This window comes from Schistocerca cancellata, chromosome 1 (assembly GCF_023864275.1).
Source record: "Schistocerca cancellata isolate TAMUIC-IGC-003103 chromosome 1, iqSchCanc2.1, whole genome shotgun sequence".
In the NCBI taxonomy this organism is placed as follows: Eukaryota; Metazoa; Arthropoda; class Insecta; order Orthoptera; family Acrididae; genus Schistocerca; species Schistocerca cancellata.
In genome coordinates, this window is record NC_064626.1 from 884,330,783 (window position 1) to 884,353,403 (window position 22,621).

The window sequence follows — 22,621 nt, forward strand, 5'->3', positions numbered from 1 at the left end:
CTATTGATATTGGATTGCCGTATGACATTACTTTCATGTTGTTTATACCTTGCCGGAAAAAAATTAGTACATCCTTTTAGAGGTTTCCAATTGACTCATGGTTTATTGTTGCAACAGTACATGTGAAGTATGAGAAATGATTACATTTACAGATAAGTAGAACGACTGGTTCTGAGGTACCAGATGTTGATCCGTCCTGAAACACCCATATTAGTATGTGGTGTCGCCTCCACAGGTGGCAGTGCAAATGCTTACTCTGGCATCCATTCAATCGCACAGAGAGCATATACTGTCCTAAGATAAATTATGCTGTGCGACCTCTTCACATAGTTCTGTTAGAGTTGTTGGATGATTGGTTGCACGAGTCACTTCTTGTCCCATCGTATCCCACATACTCTTGATTGGAGACAAGTCCGAAGGTTGTACTGGCCAGAGAAGTTGCTGCAAATCTTGCAGAGCACATAGAGTTTCACGGGCAGTATGTGGGTGAACTCTATCCTATTGGAACAACACACCACCTTCCTGTTACATGAACGGCAAAAGAACGGATCTAATGACATTCTGCATATAATGAGTGCTTGTTCACATTCTTTCCAGAAACACCAATGGTTAATGAGAGTTGTACCTTATTGCACCCCAGATCATAAGGCCTAGGGTGGGGGCAGTGTGTCTTGGAAGAACGTGTTCTGCGAGACATCGCTTACCGGTCTACATTGTAAATGCAAACGAGCATCACTTGCCTACAGGCGGAATCTGCTTTCATCATTGAAGGTCGCAGTGTGCCATTCCATCTTCCAAGTGATTCTCTGCTGGCACCAGTTGAGCCATGCATGTCCAAGCTGTGACATGAGTGGAAGACGGGTTAGAAGTGTGTGTGAGCCCATAGTCCCACTCCTAATAATCACAACAGTTTGTGTTGACACATCTCATCTCACAAACCCTAATATCTGTGCCATGGGATCTGTACAATCTTCCACCACTGACCTTACGACGATCCTTGTGGGTATCTGGACCACATAGTTGCCCATATTCTTGTCTTCAGATGTGAGAATGCTCACTTGACCACTGATACCAGCATCATTGCATGACTGATGCAGAATGTCCAACTTGTGTGGCAATTCTCGGAAAGGACCATCCAGCCACTCGGTAAGCCACAGTTCGACCCCTTTCAAACTCGCTCATTTCGCTGTAGAAAGCACAAATGTGTCTCCATACTATTGTTGCCTGCTTGCTCCACATATTTGCACTACAGTGAGCCTCCTGGCTGTGAACGTTCCCTAATAAAAGGTAGTCACAGGCGGCACTCTGGTAGCTATGCCACTAACAATCTTTTGGCAGACGGCACTGAAACCATTATCATTACATTTACTATCCCCCAGCATTCATATGCGAGAATCACGATACTAGCAGAAGTAAAGCTATTAGGGTGGGTTTTGAGTCGTGCTTGGATAGCTCAGTCAATTGAGGACTTGCCTGTGAAGACAAAGATCCCATGTTCGAATCCCAATCCAGCACACAGTTTTACTCTGCCAGGAGATTCCCTTTTTTCATGTTAGTTCTCTCCATAGACAGTCATCAGATTTGTAGTGGTTGTTGATGCATGCAAGCATTTAGTTTAATACCATCACAAATACTTCTGTGAAACACTTTTTCTGCAGAGATGTTTCAGATTTATTTGGGTTTATTCCAGCAGCAGTTTCTACTACTACTACTACTACTACTACTACTACTACTAATGGGACTGTAATTTATGTAGGTATGTGGGTATTTACATACTTATAGGTCTAGTATGATGAAGATAGAACAGATAGTTTGCAGTTGCCTTTTACATGCTACACTGCTGATTCATTTGTCAAAACCATAGAATCAAATATCAGAACCCTGACGATGATGATTAAATTCCATTTTGTGTAATGTAATGGCCCAGTTGATTGTCTGAAAAACTGAGTCGGCAACCCTCCATAATTAGAAAGATATTGAGGTCAGAAAGAGGATAAGATGTTAGTATTACGCATTAAAAAGCTTTTGTGCTATGTTTTCCAAAAGACAATATATTATAATGTGAAAATGCATAGTGAAATGACATGTTTTGTTATTATTTACTTGTGTTACCTCTTTATGCAGTTTGTTGTGTAATTTTATTCTTTGGTTGAACATTTTGTTTCTTATGTTTATTCTTTCTTGATAAATGTAAGTCTAGTTTAGATTTCGTCCCATTTTTATGGACAGAAGTGTTCATACAGTAATAATCAAGGTTAGTTTTCGAGTGCAGGAACAGTTGGTAAATGCGGTAACATGATGTACTTGGTAGTCCCAATGTTTTAAGCAGATCCATATACTGAGTACAATTACTGTTTTGGTTAATATTCTGATAGTTCCTTTCTGCATTTGGAAACTGACATTTTATGCTGCTGTTCATCACAAAATAATTCCATAGCTACAAATGCATGCATATGAATAGTACATAACCAAACGTCTCTGGCAGTTGTACATTGATGTCAGAAATCAAAGGACAAAATGTGCTGATGACATTTGATTTGCAAGTACCTATGTGTGTTCGCATGACTTCAGTTGACAATATTCATTTGCAGAAGTTTTACATTTTTTACGATGTCTGTTGAAGTACTGTCTACATTGAATTTGTCATTTTCCATCTCTCCAGATGAAATACACAGCTTCTGTTTTCTTGATATTTCATGTATCTTTATTGCATGTTGACCAGAGTATCTGGATGAATAATGTCTGTTGAATATTTTCATCTTCTCTGATATTTATGTACATTTGTGTGAAGAATGTCCATGGCTGGAATATCCTTTGGCAGCAGTGCCAGCTACTGCACTAAATGACAAAGCTAGTCTCCAAGAGCAGACTGTTATTGATTTTCAGATTATTTACTTAAACAATTTTTATGTCAACTGCTTAATATTTTTCATAAATGTCTTGACTCCTGGGTTTCCCTAATGCACTCGAAACTTCTGAGGTTATCTCAATCTTCAAAGTGCGGGTAGGCCTAAGCATTTACATGCAACCAGTTTCTACTGTTCCAGTTTCCTTAGTCTTAGTCTATTATGTACAACTAGCCAATCTACTGTTTTGAAAAGCATGATCTCCTCTCCAGCAAACAGTTTGGGTTCTAAACCAGTAAAAGTAAAACTGCTTCTGTTACAGAAGTTGCTAGTCAGGTCCTAAATGCATTTGGAAATAAGAATTTGGCACCTATTGTATTTTGTGAATTCGGTGAAGTGACTGTATACCTGCTAACATTCTACTTGCAAAACAAATTTTATGGCATACACAACCTATCTTCAGCTGTAATAAATTCCTGTTCAGGCAACTGGAGACAGTTCATCACTGTTAAAAGTAGTTGCTCTTTCCTGAAGGAAGTTTTGATATTTGCGATTAATTATTTACTATTGCATGTAGAAGCTAATTCTGTAGTATGTTATGCAGGCAACATGACATTGCATAACACATGCGATAAAACCATAGAGTACAATCAGGCAACAGTGGAAAAATTCAAGTAGCAATGAATTGATTATATGTCTAATTCTGATGAAACACAGGAATTAAATCTAGTAGTAATCAGTAAAACTGTTAGGCTTTCATGTTGACTTCAAATTAAAATGGAAGAAACAATGTAGGAAAAGATACATTGCTATTTACCATAAAAATGACAAGTTATGTTGCAGACAGGTACAATTAAAAGATACTTACACATAAGCTTATGGCAACAGTCTTTGTGAGAGCTAGAAAGAGGAACACACACCACTCATTCGCACTAGCAAGCACATCTCATGCACACATGAGCACCAACTCTGGCAGCTCTGACCAGAATCTGAGCTGCCAGAGTTGGTAGTTTTGTGTGCATAAGGTGTGCATGTTTGTGTGAATGAATAATGGATTCTTGTTCTCATGAAGGTTGTTAGCAAAAGCATATGTATAAATGTCTTTTAATAGTGTCTGTCTCCAACTTAATGTGTCATTTGTACTGTTAGTAGAAATCTATCTTTTTGTGCATTTTTGATATTCCAACCAGGAGATTCCATTGTTTAAAATTGGAGTAACGTATTACTCACATGTTTAAGAGAATAGCTCAAGTGGTCTGTCTTATCTGGAAACGTCATTTGCAACTAAAATGAGTTTGACGCCTGATATAACATACACCATCACAACACTAGAGGCAAATTGATGCCCCACGTAACAGGTTGTGGGGGCCCAAAGACCCACACAAATAAAATATTTAAACTTTTTTAATATGTTCCAAAATCTGCTTGGTCTATGCCTCAAAATACTTTTTAAAGTTACAATTGATGATCAGTTGTTGAAAAATCATTCAACAAGTAACAGTGATGAAATAAACAGCATTGATAAGTTTTTAGGAAAAGAGGTATCATTAAATTGTAAGAATTATTATGTAACAATGTGTTTGTCATCAATCTTGTATTTAGTGATTAAACTTATTCCACTGTAAGTGGTCAGTGGTTAACATTGAATTGTCACACTACAACCAGATTGCTACACGTCATAAGTAAGGAGGGGGCAGAGGCTAGTCTAAGAGCTTATCTAAGGTATAATGATGTTTATATGTGTAACAATGTAATTAGTCTTAAAAACGTTGCAGGTTCCATTTGGACTGATTTTAAGCCGCAAGTAGAAGGTGGCTTAAGCCAGTCAAAATACACTATTATAGCATGGGATCCTCCAGGCTATGGGCACAGCCAACCTCCTCCACGTGACTTCCCACCAGATTTCTTCTTCAGAGATGCAACTTGTGCAGCCAAGCTCATGGAAGTATGTCATTGTTTTCTACCATAAAAATTGTTTCGGTTAAATATTCCTTACTTGCCAATTCCCATCATACGATGTTTACTATGTATTTATTTCAAAATTTTCATTGTGTTGTGTCTCTGAAAGAGGTTTCTCTTCATATCCAATTTACATTGGCATTCTTTTCTTCATAAGTAAATACTGACATGGAAAGTGAGGAGGAGGGGTTGGAGCCCTATACTTCTCAAAATTGTAACCTCAACAAACTGGTAAAGGGAAAAGATAAATTTATGATAATATTACCAAAATAGCATATGTCCATCACATACTCAAACAAAAGGTTTGTAGGTAATATATAGGAGTGTTTTCTGGCAAAGGAAATGCTTTTGTTGTTGATAAGTGACACAGAGACTGTAACCACTAGGGCTGTATCTAAAGACAAGAGGAAGTTCATTAACCTCTTTGTAGAAAAGAATTGTTGGTTGTGCCCATCCTTCACTCAGTTTCAGTGTGAGATATGTATGCTTGAAGATCATTTACTCATTGGTTGAGATAATTCACACTCATACAATCACTGTGTGCGTCTTTAGTTCAGTTCAGATGGGCATCTGATTTTTACAAGAGATGACATTTCATTTAATTTACCTGCCCACTTCAGATTTCCTTGCATTGTAGTTTAGTTTTTTTGACACTACAGGTGCATGACACATCAATTATTAAACAAGGATGTCTGCAAAACATAGTTTACTTATTTCATTGGCAAATGGCATAAGGAAGTTTACCTGACTGGCACAGCTAAGATAATGAATTACTTTCAATGAGAACATCTGGTCATAGGCTTTTGATGATGACTAAAATTACAGTAGTGAGAATGCAAATATTTTATGTACTAGTTATCTCACCATGCATTGTGTTGCACATGTGAAGCAAATATACAGTCCTATCAGCATGCACAAAGAAGGGTGTAGTGAAAGACTGACATTGAATGAAATATACAAGAACCAAGGTAAGGCTGCATACCAGAAGGAGCCACATGCCAAATGATGGTATTTGATTGCAATGGCATGGATATAGCAGCATTAGTTTCTGTGAACAATTAGAGAAAATATATAATCGTAAGAAATCACATCCTAATGCACAGCACCTCTGTGTATGTGTGTAAAGTGTAACTGGACACATCTGACTGCAATCATCTTCTTAGTATTACAGACATTGAAGCACTCACTTGATGTAGTGTGGAAAGTATGAGGGGTTGTTGTACAGTTTCAATTAACTTGAAAAATTAAATTATGTAATTTTTTTGCAGGCAAATGTCTTGTATGCACTGAAAACCTTGTGCCACAGTACTGTAGCACGTCAGTAGCAGAACCTAGAGGAACAAAAATAAATGGTGTAGCCATTTTTAAAGTAGAATATTGTATGATAATTGTTTTTCTGCATCTGAAGGAGAAAAACTCAGTAACCTATGTTGAATGGTGCAAGTGTACAGTAACAATGCACCACCATATGAGACAGTCACATGGAAGTGGATATCATCTCTGAAGCTAGGCAGATGCGCGTATACAAAGCTCTCGCTAAGTTAAGTGATTAATATTGAAATAAGAGCTAATTTAGTTAATATTACATTTTAGACTAGTGTATACTTCTTATCTAGGCTATCTATTGAAGGTTTAGCTTTTTTGACCGTATTTAGATTGAAAAGGAAGTATTTCATAAAAGGCCGGTAGTCGCTAGTTTTGTTTACATTTTCTAGGTGTAAATTTCACGTGAGTGTAGATTTTCCTTCTTGACTAGAGTTATCGCTTTGAAGTCAAAGTAGTTCGTGCCAGTCATACAGAGTTTATGTAGTTAAAACTTCTTGGAAGTAAGTTTAAATGTTTGTTTACATTAGTGTTTATTTATGGATTAGTAGGCTTCAGGTTACAAAACTACTGTGGTCTTGTGCCAACTTATTCTCTGCTTTTGTGTTAAGTTTGTCTATCAAACCATGTGTGACAAATGTGGTGGTTGCCGTAGAATTTTGAAAGAGGGAGTGTTCTGTGTAGACTGTAAGTTATGGTTTCATTGAGGCGAATGTAGCGACGAGGAAACAAGGGTAGAAAATGAGGCTCTTCCATGGCAGTGTAAGTTATGTAGAAAGGACAGAAAAATCGCAGAACAGGAGGCAAAAATTTGTGCCCTTAAGGCTGAATTAGAAAATGCAAACTTGGAATTACATAGGTGAAGGAGGAAAAAGAGACTGGGAACTGGGAAAAGGTAGCAAGCAAAGGGCGAAAAAGGGAAACAGTTGAAAAAACTACAGAAATTCAATTAGTAAATCAGTTTGGCTTGCTATCTGAAGTGGAGGAAGAGCCTCATCCAGATGTAGTTGAAAGTAGGTTGAAGCAGAATATTAGCTTAAAGAAAAAAGACAGATCGGGATCAAACCAGAATAGGAAAAGAAGAATTCTGCTTATAGGCAGCAGTCATGGGAGAGGTGTGGGCCAGCAGCTTCAGGAGAAATTAGGTGCAGGGTACCAGGTCACAAGTTTTGTGAAACCAAGTGCTAGCCTTAGCCAGGTGACAGAAAACTTAGGTCAGTTATACAGGGAATTTGAGAAGGAATATCAGGTAATTATAGTTGGTGGAGTAGGAAACAGCCTGGCTATGGATCCAAGATACAGTATTAGGAGTGACCTGGGTAAAATAGGAGCAGAAACTGAGCACACAAATGTGGGGTTTGTGGAGGTCTTACAGCACCATGATCAGCCCTGGGTAAACACTGCTGTAAGGCATGTTAACACTGACCTTAACAGGATGCTCCAGACACTGGCAAATACTCACATAAGTGTTGTTCCAGTAAATGTGTTGGTAGGTGGGGATACACTACACATGGCCTGCGCCTGAATAGTATGGGGAAAAGTAAATTTGCTTCTCTATTAGAAGCAACTGTAAGAGGGTCCACAGTCACACAAGGGGTGATCCCTGTGGTTAATGTGTCCAGGCAGACAAGTTTTTTAGGTTAAAGCCAAAGGTCAGACAGATGACAATAAAATAGAATAAAAGAAACTTCGTGTACAGTTAATAGGGGTAAAGCTAAGGGCAGTATCAACATACTTCATCAAAATATCAGAGGAATAAAAAATAAAGTAGATGAGATATTAGTGTGTTTAGACGATCTCAAAAATAAGAATGAGATTGATATACTCTGTTTCTCTGAACACCATGTAACTGTAGGCATGGATAGTGTCAGTATAAGTGGCTATAATTTAGCATCTTACACCTGTAGATCTAGGACGGATAAAGGAGGAGTTGCCATTTTCATAAAACAAGGGTATAAATACAAAACTGTAGAAGTAAGCAAATTTTGTGTTGATCAGCACTTTGAGGTTTGTGCGTGTGAACTTCAGCTAGATAATGTAGTATTGAGATTAGCAACAGTGTACAGGTCCCCATTAGGAGACTGGAAGCTGTTCATAAAAAAGTTTGACTCCCTATTATGCTGTCTGTCAGACAAAAAGAAGAAGTTATTAATCTACAGTGATTTCAGTGTAAACTTTCTAAGTAATTCTGATAGGAAAAGTGAACTAGAAGTGTTATTAACATCATATAACTTTGATTCAGTAATCAATTTCCCTACACGTATAGCTCAAGACTGCAGCACACTAACAGATAATGTATTTGTACAGAAAGAGGATGTAAAACTAACACATGCTTTCCCTATGGTAAATGGATTGTCAGACCATGATACACAACTGATTAACTTACAAAACCTAACAAGGTATAGTTCGGAAACCATTAAGTAAAAGTGTGAGGTCGCTCAACCCGGCACTTCAGAGAAAGCTTAAGAAATGTTAATTGGGGAGATGTATATAATGAGCCAAATGCTAATGATAAGTGCAACATATTTCTTGTTGTTGTGGTCTTCAGTCCTGAGACTGGTTTGATGCAGCTCTCCATGCTACTCTATCCTGTGCAAGCTTCTTCATCTCCCAGTACCTACTGCAGCCTACATTCTTCTGAATCTGCTTAGTGAATTCATCTCTTGGTCTCCCTCTAAGATTTTTACCCTCCACGCTGCCCTCCAATACTAAATTGGTGATCCCTTGATGTCTCAGAACATGTCCTACCAACCGATCCCTTCTTCTAGTCAAGTTGTGCCACAAGCTCCTCTTCTCCCCAATTCTATTAAACACCTCATTAGTTATGTGATCTACCCATTTAATCTTCAGCATTCTTCTGTAGCACCACATTTCAAAAGCTTCTATTCTCTTTTTGTCTAAACTATTTATCTTCCACGTTTCACTTCCATACATGGCTACACTCCATACAAATTCTTTCAGAAACGACTTCCTGACATTTAAATCTATACTAGATGTTAACAAATTTCTCTTCTTCAGAAATGCTTTCCTTGCCATTGCCAGTCTACATTTTATATCCTCTCTACTTCGACCATCATCAGTTATTTTGCTCCCCAAATAGCAAAACTCCTTTACTACTTTAAGTGTCTCATTTCCTAATCTAATTCCCTCAGCATCACCCGACTTAATTCAACTACATTCCATTATCCTTGTTTTGCTTTTGTTGATGTTCATTTTATATCCTACTTTCAGGACACTGTCCATTCCATTCAACTGCTCTTCCAAGTCCTTTGCTGTCTCTGACAGAATTCCAATGTCATCGGCGAACCTCAAAGTTTTTATTTCTTCTCCATGGATTTTAATACCTACTCCGAACTTTTCTTTTGTTTCCTTTATTGTTTGCTCAATATACAGATTGAATAACATCGGGAATAGGCTACATCCCTGTCTCACTCCCTTCCCAACCACTGCTTCCCTTTCATACCCCTTGACTCTAATAACTGCCATCTGCTATCTGTACAAATTGTAAATAGCCTTTCGCTCCCTGTATTTTACCCCTGCCACCTTCAGAATTTGAAAGAGAGTATTCCAATTAACATTGTCAAAAGCTTTCTCTAAGTCTAAAAATGCTAGAAACGTAGGTTTGCATTTCCTTAATCTTTCTTCTAAGATAAGTCGTAGAGTCAGTATTGCCTCACGTGTTCCAACATTTCTACGGAATCCAAATTGATCTTCTCCGAGGTCAGCTTCTACCAGTTTTTCTATTTGTCTGTAAAGAATTCACGTTAGTATTTTGCAGCTGTGACTTATTAAACTGATAGTTCGGTAATTTTCACATCTATCAACATCTGCTTTCTTTGGGATTGGAATTATTATATTCTTCTTGAAGTCTGAGGGTATTTCGCCTGTCTCATACATCTTGCTCACCACATGGTAGAGTTTTGTCAGGACTGGCTCTCCCAAGGTTGTCAGTAGTTCTAATGGAATGTTGTCTACTCCCGGGGCCTTGTTTCGACTCAGGTCTTTCAGTGCTCTGTCAAACTCCTCACGCAGTATCGTATCTCCCATTTCATCTTCATCCTCTTCATTTCCATAATGTTGTCCTCAAGTACGTCGCCCTTGTATAGACCCTCTATATACTCCTTCCACCTTTCTGCTTTCCCTTCTTTGCTTAGAACTGGGTTTCCATCAAAGCTCCTGATATTCATGCAAGTGGTTCTCCTTTCTCCGAAGGTCTATTTAATTTTCCTGTAGGCAGTATCTATCTTACCCCTAGTGAGATACGTCTCTACATCCTTACATTTGTCCTCTAGCCATCCCTGCTTAGCCATTTTGCACTTCCTGTTGATCTCATTTTTGAGACGTTTGTATTCCTTTTTGCCTGCTTCATTTTTATATTTTCTCCTTTCATCAATTAAATTCAATATTTCTTCTGTTACCCAAGGGTTTCTACTAGCCCTCATCTTTTTACCTACTTCCTCTGCTGCCTTCACTATTTCATCCCTCATTCTTCTTCTACTGTATTTCTTTCCCCCATTCGTGACAATTGTTCCCTTATGCTCTCCCTGAAACTCTATACAACCTCTGGTTCTTTCAGTTTGTCCAGGTCCCATCTCCTTAATTTCCCACCTTTTTGCAGTTTTTTTCAATTTTAATCTACAGTTCATAACCAATAGATTGTGGTCAGAGTCCAGATCTGCCCCTGGAAATGTGTTACAATTTAAAACCTGGTTTCTAAATCTCTGTCTTACCATTATATAACATATCTGAAACCTTTTAGTATCTCCAGGATTCTTCCATGTATACAACCTTCTTTTATGATTCTTGAACCAAGTGTTAGCTATGATTAAGTTATGCTCTGCGCAAAATTCTACCAGGCGACTTCCTCTTTCATTTCTTAGGCCCAATCCATATTGACCTACTATGTTTCCTTCTCTCCCTTTTCCTACTACCGAATTCCAGTCACCCATGACTATTAAATTTTCGTCTTCCTTCACTATCTGAATAATTTCTTTTATTTCATCATACATTTCATCAATTTCTTCGTCATCTGCAGAGCTAGTTGACATATAAACTTGTACTACTGTAATAGGCGTGGGCTTCGTGTCTGTCTTGGCCACAATAATGCGTTCACTATGCTGTTTGTAGTAGCTTACCCATACTCCTATTTTTTTTATTTATTATTAAACCTACTCCTGCATTACACCTACTTGATTTTGTATTTATAACCCTGTAACCTGACCAAAAGTCTTGTTCCTCCAGCTGCCACCGAACTTCACTAATTCCCACTATATCTACCATATTTACTCGAATGGAAGCCGCACTTTTTTTCCGGTTTTTGTAATCCAAAAAACCACCTGCGGCTTAGAATCGAGTGCAAAGCAAGCGGAAGTTCTGAAAAATGTTGGTAGGTGCCGCCACAACTAACTTCTGCCGTCGAATATGTGTAGCGCTACACAGGCATGCTTTGTAGGCACAAAGATAAATACTGGCGCCAAAACCTCTGCGTCAGTAAATCAATTAAAAAGAAAAAAAAAAAGAGAAAAAGAGAAAAAAAAAAAAGAAAGAAGGTGAAAGATGAGCTTTTTTCTTTTCCCCTAGTTTTGACCACTGCATTTTCATACATTATCCAACGAAGTAAATACAAATTCCGTATTGTACATCTTCGAATGTAGCAGCATTTCAATGTACTACGAATATCCGACAGGCAAGACTGTTTGGAATGTTTGTTAATATGGCCAACTCTACGTTCTGAATTTTTTTCCTATCTGTGAGACGAGTTGGTTGCTAATAGGAACTTTCATGAATTGTGAATCGCATGCAGCATTCTCTTCACCATAAGAATAATACGAATATTAAAAAAAATTTAGCCATGTATTGTTTCGTGTTTGCTGCTATCTCATTTAAATCCTGTCTGCCTAATAAACTACGAAACTAGAGTGAGTCATGTTTATATTCGTATTACTCCTATGCCTAATAGTGATACAGTCAAAAATGAAGCACGGCAATTGACTAGATTTTAAAATCTATGATGACTCTAATTTCTGTGCAGAATGAAATGTACTAAAGAGGCGCCTGCAAAGATTTTCAAACGGAGAAAAATTTTCGCTAAACTCTCGTTCAGAACATCTTCTATCATACGCAGTCTATTATTTGGTTCTTGTTGATCATTATGAAAGAAAGAAGCAGTGTAAATAACAACAAATAGCAGTCTCTTGCCATTGTTTTGCTAATGAGACGATTTCTCTCTGGTTGTTTTTTTTTTTTTTTAAAAGCGGCGGTAGTGCGCACAAATGCAAGCCATGCCGCGAATGGCGACAGGCCGAAAACACACACTATCAGAATGCGACAAACAATGCATGACACAGTACAGTAATGCATTTTCAACTTAGAGTGACGTGAACACATATAACAAAGAGAACGGAACTTATCAGATCAAAGAAAAATAAGCAATGAATTCAAACCAGACGAAGCACGTGAAAAAGGAAGGGTACCCATATAAATACGGACGGAGCGCCTGACGCATAGCAATGGCTACCTGGTAAAGCTTAACTGCTAAGCTTACTACTCGAACCAAACTACTGTAGCTGTATCGTCATTCATTCGACCTACATTGTGTCTCATATTACAATGGACCAACTTTGTTTCGATTTGGAGGTGCGGCCTAAAACTTTTCTCACCCCTTGAATTTCGAGTCTCAAATTTCAGGTGCGGCTTAGATTCGGGAATTTTTTTTTTCCCTTGATTTCGATTTTTCAGGTGCGGCTTAGATTCGAATGCGGCTTAGATTTGAGTAAATACGGTAACTTTAACCTGTCCATTACCCTTTTTAAATTTTCTAACCTACCTAAGGGATCTGACATTCCACGCTCCGATCCGTAGAACGCCAGTTTTCTTTCTCCTGATAACGACATCCTCTTGAGTAGTCCCCACCCAGAGATCCGAATGGGGAACTATTTTACCTCCGGAATATTTTACCCAAAAGGACGCCATCATCATTTAATCATACAGTAAAGCTGCATGCCCTCGGGAAAAATTACGGCTGTAGATTCCCCTTGCTTTCAGCCGTTCGCAGTACCAGAATAGCAAGGCCATTTTGGTTAGTGTTACAAGGCCAGATCAGTCAATCATCCAGACTGTTAACCCTGCAACTACTGAAAAGGCTGCTGCCCCTCTTCAGGAACCACACGTTTGTCTGGCCTCTCAACAGATACCCCTCCATTGTGGTTGCACCTACGGTATGGCTATCTGTATCGTTGAGGCACGCAAGCCTCCCCACCAACGGCAAGGTCCATGGTTCATATTTTTTGATAAATTTATATCCCTCTTTGAACATTGTTTCCCAAAGAAAATTACTAAGTGTAACAGCACACACTTTTCAAAGAAACCTTGGATTACTACAGGTATTAAAGTGTCTTCAGAAAGAAAAAGCAAACTGTATGAGATGCAAGAACTAGTAAAGATCCAGAAGTAGTTTTACACTATAAAAATTATTGTAACATACTGAGGAAAATTGTAAGGAAATCAAGAAATATGTATGTTAGAGAAGCAATTAACAACTCTGGCAATAAAATCAAATCACTATGGAATGTTGTTAGAAGGGAGACAGGAAGAGTAACCACTGGGGTTGGTAGTATTACTGTTAAAGAGAAAGAGACCATCGTAACAAACAGTACACAAGTAGCTAATGTATTTAACAATCATTTCTTAAGTGTAGGAGAAAAAAATGGTGAGAATAGTTCAAAAGAAAAAGCTAGGCAGTACATGGAAGTGTCTGTTTTGAAAAAAAAATAGTCAGATTAAGTTTCACCTAACAACCTCTTGTGAAATAAGTAAAATAATTAAATCTTTGAAAAATAAATGTTCTGTTGGAGTAGATGACATCTCTAATAAAATATTAAAACAATGTGGCGCAACACAGGTTAAAATATGCCATTGTCAGGCCTCTCTACAAAAAGGGGAACACCACAGATGTCAATAATTATCGGCCAGTATCCTTGCTTACAGCATTCTCAAAAATCTTCGAGAAAGTAATGTACTCAAGAGTGGTTAGCTATCTCAACAGTAATGGGATTCATAGTAAATCACAGTTTGGATTTCAAAAATGCTGTTCCACTGAGACAGCAATATACAATTTCACTGTCCACATACTAGAGTCTTTAAATAGTAAAATGTCACCAATAGGAATTTTCTGTTACTTGTCCAAAGCATTTGATTGTGTGAACCATGACATTTTGTTACAGAAATTACAATTCTGTGGTATAAATGGAATAGGATATGAGTGGTTTAAGTCATACCTACAGAACAGGTAGCAAAAAGTTTCCTTATATGGGTCAAATGATTTAAAGAAGTTTGCCACTTCATCTAACTGGGGTGAAATTACATTAGGTGTTCCACAGGGTTCAATCATGGGTCCCCTTCTGTTCTTGATATTTGTGAACGACATCCCTTCCTATCTGAAACAGGAAGCTGAACTGACACTGTTTGCTGATGATACAAGCATCATTATTAATCCAGTAAAAGAAAGTCCAATTGAAGATCGTACAAATAAGGTCTTTGGAAAAGTCATTAATTGGTTTTCTGCAAACGAGCTTGTTTTAAACTTTGAAAAAACACAGTATATCCAATTTTATGCTGGAAAAAGTATACAGTACCTTCAATAAATATAACACATCAACAGAAGTCAGTACACATGGCAGAGCATACTAAGTTTTTGAGTGTATATATAGATGAGAATCTTAATTGGAAAATTCATATTTTGGATCTGCTAAAGCGACTAGGTTCAGCAACTTTTGTGATCAGAATAATTGCCAATTTTGAGGATATAGAAATTAGTAAGCTAACATACTTTGCATACTTTCACTCTCTGATGTCATACGGAATAATTTTTTGGGGTAACTCAACATTTAGACAAAACGTATTCACTGCTCAAAAGAAAGTGGTTAGAATACTGTGTGGGGTTCATAGTCGCACATCTTGTAGGCATCTTTTTGAAAGATTGGGAATTCTTACAACAGCCTCACAATACATCTACTCACTAATGAAATTTGTTCTCAATAACATGGACCAGTTTAAAAACAACAGTGACATTTATGATTATAATACCAGAAAAAAGAAAGACTTGCACTATCCTTTGCTCAACCTATCTTTGGCATAGAAAGGGGTAAAATATGCTGCTATAAAAATTTTCGACAAATTACCAGATGAAATAAGGTGTCTGACAGACAGCAGTAATACCTTAAAAAATATCTCTGCCTACGTAGATCAACACCTTCAACCCATTACAAGCAGTCTCCCATCCTTCATCAACGACACCAACCACTTTCTCGAATGCCTGGAATCCTTACCCAATCTGTTACCCCCAGAAACCATCCTCATAACCATTGATGCCACTTCCTTATACACAAATATTCTGCACGTCCAGGGCCTCACTGCGATGGAGCACTTCCTTTCATGCCGATCACCTGCCATCCTACCTAAAACCTCTTTCCTCATTACCTTAGCCAGCTTCATCCTGACTCACAACTTCTTCACTTTCGAAGGCCAGACATACCAACAATTAAAGGGAACAGCCATGGGTACCAGGATGGCCCCCTTGTACGCCAACCTATTTATGGGTCGCTTAGAGGAAGCCTTCTTGGTTACCCAGGCCTGCCAACCCAAAGTTTGGTACAGATTTATTGATGACATCTTCATGATCTGGACTCACAGTGAAGAAGAACTCCAGAATTTCCTCTCCAACCTCAACTCCTTTGGTTCCATCAGATTCACCTGGTCCTACTCCAAATCCCATGCCACTTTCCTTGACATTGACCTCCATCTGTCCAAAGGCCAGCTTCACACATCCGTCCACATCAAACCCACCAACAAGCAACAGTACCTCCATTATGACAGCTGCCACCCATTCCACATCAAACGGTCCCTTCCCTACAGCCTAGGTCTTCGTGGCAAATTAATCTGTTCCAGTCCGGAATCCCTGAACCATTACACCAACAACCTGAAAACAGCTTTCGCATCCCGCAACTACCCTCCCAACCTGGTACAGCAGCAAATTACCAGAGCCACTTCCTCATCCCCTCAAACCCAGAACATCCCACAGAAGAACCCCAAAAGTGCCCCACTTGTGACAGGATACTTTCCGGGACTGGATCAGACTCTGGATGTGGCTCTCCAGCAGGGATACGACTTCCTCAAATCCTGCCCTGAAATGAGATCCATCCTTCATGAAATCCTCCCCACTCCACCAAGAGTGTCTTTCCGCCATCCACCTAACCTTCGTAACCTCTTGGTTCATCCCTATGAAATCCGCAAACCACCTTCCCTATCCTCTGGCTCCTACCCTTGTAACCACCCCCAGTGTAAAACCTGTCCCATGCACCCTCCCTATCACCACCTACTCCAGTCCTGTAACCCGGAAGGTGTACACAATCAAAGGCAGAGCCACGTGTGAAAGCACCCACGTGATTTACCAACTGACCTGCCTACACTGTGAAGCTTTCTATGTGGGAATGACCAGCAACAAACTGTCCATTCACATGATTGGACGCAGGCAGACAGTGTTTGTTGGTAATGAGGATCACCCTGTGGCTAAACATGCCTTGGTGCACGGCCAGCACATCTTGGCACAGTGTTACACCATCTGGGTTATCTGGATACTTCCCGCTAACACCAACCTGTCAGAACTCTGGAGATGGGAACTTGCCCTTCTGTATATCCTCTCTTCTCGTTACCCACCAGGCCTCAACCTCCGCTAATTTCAAGTTGCTGCCGCTCATACCTCAACTATCATTCAACAGCATCTTTGCCTCTGTACTTCCGCCTTGACTGACATCTCTGCCCAAACTCTTTGCCTTTACAAATGTCTGCGTGTGTCTGTGTATGTGTGGATGGATATGTGTGTGTGTGCGCGAGTGTATACCTGTCCTTTTTCCCCCCTAAGGTAAGTCTTTCCGCTCCCGCGATTGGGATGACTCCTTACCCTCTCCCTTAAAACCCACATCCTTTCGTCTTTCCCTCTCCTTCCCTCTTTCCTGACGAAGCAACCGTTGGTTGTGAAATCATGAATTTTGTGTGTATGTTTGTGTTTGTTTGTGTGTCTATCGACATGCCAGCACTTTCATTTGGTAAGTCACATCATCTTTGTTTTTAGATATATTTTTCCCACATGGAATGTTTCCTTCTGTTATATATATACACTCCTGGAAATGGAAAAAAGAACACATTGACACCTGTGTGTCAGACCCACCATACTTGCTCCGGACACTGCGAGAGGGCTGTACAAGCAATGATCTCACACACGGCACAGCGGACACACCAGGAACCGCGGTGTTGGCCGTCGAATGGCGCTAGCTGCGCAGCATTTGTGCACCGCCGCCGTCAGTGTCAGCCAGTTTGCCGTGGCATACGGAGCTCCATCACAGTCTTTAACACTGGTAGTATGCCGCGACAGCGTGGATGTGAACCGTATGTGCAGTTGACGTACTTTGAGCGAGGGCGTATAGTGGGCATGCGGGAGGCCGGGTGGACGTACCGCCGAATTGCTCAACACATGGGGCGTGAGGTCTCCACAGTACATCGATGTTGTCGCCAGTGGTCGGCGGAAGGTGCACGTGCCCGTCGACCTGGGACCCGACCGCAGCGACGCCCGGATGCACGCCAAGACCGTAGGATCCTACGCAGTGCCGTAGGGGACCGCACCGCCACTTCCCAGCAAATTAGGGACACTGTTGCTCCTGGGGTATCGGCGAGGACCATTCGCAACCGTCTCCATGAAGCTGGGCTACGGTCCCGCACACCGTTAGGCCGTCTTCCGCTCACGCCCCAACATCGTGCAGCCCGACTCCAGTGGTGTCGGGACAGGCGTGAATGGAGGGACGAATGGAGACGTGTCGTCTTCAGCGATGAGAGTCGCTTCTGCCTTGGTGCCAATGATGGTCGTATGCGTGTTTGGCGCCGTGCAGGTGAGCGCCACAATCAGGACTGCATACGACCGAGGCACACAGGGCCAACACCCGGCATCATGGTGTGGGGAACGATCTCCTACACTGGCCGTACACCACTGATCGTCGAGGGGACACTGAATAGTGCACGGTACATCCAAACCGTCATCGAACCCATCGTTCTACCATTCCTAGACCGGCAAGGGAACTTGCTGTTCCAACAGGACAATGCACGTCCGCATGTATCCCGTGCCACCCAACGTGCTCTAGAAGGTGTAAGTCAACTACCCTGCCCAGCAAGATCTCCGGATCTGTCCCCCATTGAGCATGTTTGGGACTGGATGAAGCGTCGTCTCACGCGGTCTGCACGTCCAGCACGAACGCTGGTCCAACTGAGGTGCCAGGTGGAAATGGCATGGCAAGCCGTTCCACAGGACTACATCCAGCATCTCTACGATCGTCTCCATGGGAGAATAGCAGCCTGCATTGCTGCGAAAGGTGGATATACACTGTACTAGTGCCGACATTGTGCATGCTCTGTTGCCTGTGTCTATGTGCCTGTGGTTCTGTCAGTGTGATCATGTGATGTATCTGACCCCAGGAATGTGTCAATAAAGTTTCCCCTTCCTGGGACAATGAATTCACGGTGTTCTTATTTCAATTTCCAGTAGTGTATATATCATAACGGCTACCATACCATGGGATTGATTAATGGAACACACAACTAACTAACTAACTAACTAGGAGGAGTAGATACAAAATCAGGATTGCAAGAGAACTGCTGGAGGCCCTGGTGATCAACTATCACAATCGAGGTGATAGTTGAAAAAGTGAAAATCTGTCATAGATCAGTTTTCATTTTGCACGTCATTTAGAACATGATAAAACTCGTCACCTGCTGTGTCTTGCTCACAAGTTACAAAAGCCCACCAAACCAAGTCAGCAGTAGCAATATTACCGCTATGTCAGGTCAATCTAGATGACTTCTTTTAGCCATCTAATCACAATGCAAAAGTGCTGAGGTTATCCCTACAAACCTGAGGCAAAGACAATCAAGTGGTGGAAACCTGTGGATTCACTATCACTGAAAAATGTTAAGACCCAGCCACATGTGGATAAGTTTATGCAGAGTGTTTTTTGATACTGCCCAAGTGTGATGCTAGAAGATAATACCTGTAAAGGACAAACCATCACGGGAACATACTACCAAAATCTACTTATGAGGTTATCAGAGATTGTCAATATGGAGTATCACAGGAAGCTGTCAGAGGTGTGATTTTGCTCCACAACAGTGCCCCAGTTAATGTGCGTAGGTCACAAGTGCTGCTTGCTTTCCTAGGAGAGTTGTGATCTACACAAGCAAAGGCATGGTTAAAATCGCAGAAAATGCCAAAGGAGTAATTTCTTTTTTGTAAGTTCTACCATAACTTAGTCCATGGCTGCATACATTGTTGAGCAAAATCGTTGACCAGTGCTTATCACATGACTACAAGCCACTAGATGGCATTACAGGCACGCAATGGGGTAATAAATATATAAGAGGAGCAAAGATGACTGGGAAATCATTGTAGCGACAATAAAGGGCTCAAATCAGGAATGTGATGCATAAGTCATTTGCAGATAAAATATTTGAATAAGCTATTTATTTGAAAAATTATCTATATAGAAATTTATTTCAGTACTACCCATATCTGACGACATGTTAATGTAATTCTAAATGCACCAATTTTTTCTAGATGTACATTTTCTTTGTTCATTTCTTGATCTGCATACTCTCACATATAACCAGTGTTTGTTCTTGTTGCTCAACACAAGTTTTGTTTAATGAATAATATAAACCACATTAACTCATTATTTCACAGTGATGATTGATCTGTTGTCTATGAAACAGAAGATTCAGATGCAAAATTCAGTGCATATGTAGAAAAAATCACACTCACTGTAAAACATTTACAAGAATTTTATGAAAGATTACTAAACAAGCAAAACAGGCATAATTGTGAATAAAAATTCTATATGTACAAGCTGTGTAGGACATGAGCAAAAACAGGAAAACCAATGTGAATATTTGTTGATGAATAGTGCAACCAGAGTTCATGATATCCAGTATGCTTAAAATAACAATGCAGATATTGTGTTGGTTCACCATAGCAACAAAAGGATTAGAGCCAAGCAAAACAGCAAATATATTGAAGAGCTACTTCTTTTGAAAGAAATTTAATTCAAATGAACTTTAATGGAAATCTGATATTGCAGTGCCTGTGATATTCTGATTATGAAGCAAAGTTCCTTTGGACATGCATGCATGCATGCATGCATCTCCGCTATATGATGAGTGGCAACTTCCCTTTTCATTATAGTGTTAGTTCTGAACATGATTTGTGAAGCAAGGAATCAACTGAGACAGTTATCTATGTGTGCATAACCACTGTTTTGCAAGAAATTTATGAAACTACAGCATATTTTTAGATGTAATGAAAGCTTTCAACATGAAGAACCATAGAACTCTCCTAAGGAAGCTTCAATGCTGTAGCATTAGGAACCACTCAAATGGCTGGCTCTATTCTGTTCGCAGTAACTTCAAACAAAAAGTAAGCATAAGACATGTATACGGCATTTAAAATCACAAATAATCTCGGAATATTTGTGCGAAGAATGGTCAAGCACGTGGTGGGTACTTTCGGGGTCAGTAGTGGTAGGTACTTTAGGGGTCAGTAGTGCTGTGGTGCTAAGGAACACCAGAACTGTCAGCTACCAGCACAATCACCACACAGCACTTGTTGTGACTTGTCTTCCACTGGCAGAACTTTGACAGCAAAATCCCACAGAAAATTGCATACGTAACCAGGCTGCCATCATGGCATCAGCACCTGACCAGCACATGGCACTGGTGGTGCCCAGAGAGGTCACTGGCCACTTTGAACTATTTCCTTCCACCAGGTCACAGGCTGCAAATAGCTTGCCATGTAACCTGCCTCCCCACGATTATTTAGGGGTGACACATTACCTACTGTGGGCCAGTTTTGTCAGAATGAATGAACTGGGCCAAGTATCAAGTAAAGTAGTACTACTTCACTCAGAGCCTCGCTCTCAATGTGCCATCAGCCGTGCAAGAGGATTGACAAGCTGCTCACTTCAGGACTTTGACTGTGTGAGGCAGTGAGGACACTTACTCTTTTACTCACAGTGTTCTTGTTTGACAGTCACTTGATTGGGTTATGACTTTAGGCAAGTGCACTGTGGGAGTGTTGTAATTTTCAAATTTTTTTTAGTAGTGTGGTGCTCCACACTTGACAAGACATGAGGAAAGTCTTGTTATAGTGTTTCTGTTGCTAATATTAGTAGTTCTGTTTAATTGGTATTTCACATAAAGACATGAGAAGCATGAACTTTCGTTAACACAGTTTCTTGGTCTGGAACCTTGCAAACTGTGAATAAACTTTCAAAATTTTAGGCTTATCCTCAGTCAACAGATACTTTAAGCAGTGTAACCTTGTCTTTTCCTGACTGAAATTAGTGATCAGGATGTTGCAGTTGATTTTCATAATCAATTGTTTGCTGATGACAATATTATTAAAAAAAAAAAAAGGGTCCAGCTCATAGCAATTGTGTTACAAAACTGCTCAGTAAATAGCTCACAATTAAATGGGTCATAATAAATAGTAAAACAGTAACAATACATTTCCATAGTTGTTAATATGTACAAATTCTATAAGGAGCAAGAAAGAACAACATGGTGGCAATGTTACCCCCCCCCCCCCCTCCCCTGCGGGTCCGGGGTATTCCTGCCTGTCGTAAGAGGCGACTAAAAGGAGTTTCAACCGTTTCGGCCTTCCATGTGATGGTCTCCCTTGGGGTTTGACCTCCTTTTTTCAAAATTCTACAGAAGTACGAGCCTTTTGGGGAAGGACGCCTTACGTGGTGTATCACTGGTCCTCAGTGCACTAAGACCTTGGCACTCAGCATTGTAACGGCGTTGTAACCACACCCATTATTCCTCAAATTGGGCCTAAACGCTTGATGGGTTGCGCAAGTTACGCCCATAGTGCATCCCCATCTGCACCTACGATCACGATGGACTTTCCATGGCACCCGAAATCCAGCACGGTAGCCAGCCCGTTGTGGTGGGGTCGTCATGTACCCTCTAGGTTGTAGCCCCCTGACAACACAGGGATCGTACTGCCGATACCTGAGCTGCACCCTCCCCACGTCGGCCAAGGAGTAGATGCCCGTCTCCTTGGGGCATCAGGACTCCCGGCAACGGTCATCCTGCCAGGTGGCCCTTGCTGAGGCAGGGTGGCGCCCGTGGGGAGAGCCCCTGGTCGGAGTGGGTGGTATCGGGGCGGACGTTTCGCAGATGAAACGTCAACATGTATCAGGTCGCTCTGCGGCCGAGTCTTTTAAAAAGAAAGGTACTGTCTCTGGTTCTGGTTCTCCTGCCCTTTCCCCCTTGGCCACTCCCTGGGAGGAAGGACAGGCCCGCCGGCTTGGGGCGAAGTACTTCCCCCGCTATTTAGTCTGTTCTCGGACCGATGGGGGGATGTTCGCCACCTCCAAGCCCACGTTCTTTGTCCA

General features: G+C 40.6%; 1 protein-coding gene across 1 annotated transcript in view; it reads left to right on the top strand.

The window, feature by feature from the left end:
- The window catches only part of LOC126190603 (valacyclovir hydrolase), a 50,434-nt gene that overhangs the window by 2,117 nt on the left and 25,696 nt on the right, over positions 1-22,621 (top strand). Inside the window, exon 3 of the mRNA XM_049931033.1 lies at positions 4,622-4,791. Coding sequence (XP_049786990.1) covers positions 4,622-4,791 — 170 coding nt within the window. The remainder of the gene's footprint in view (positions 1-4,621; positions 4,792-22,621) is intronic.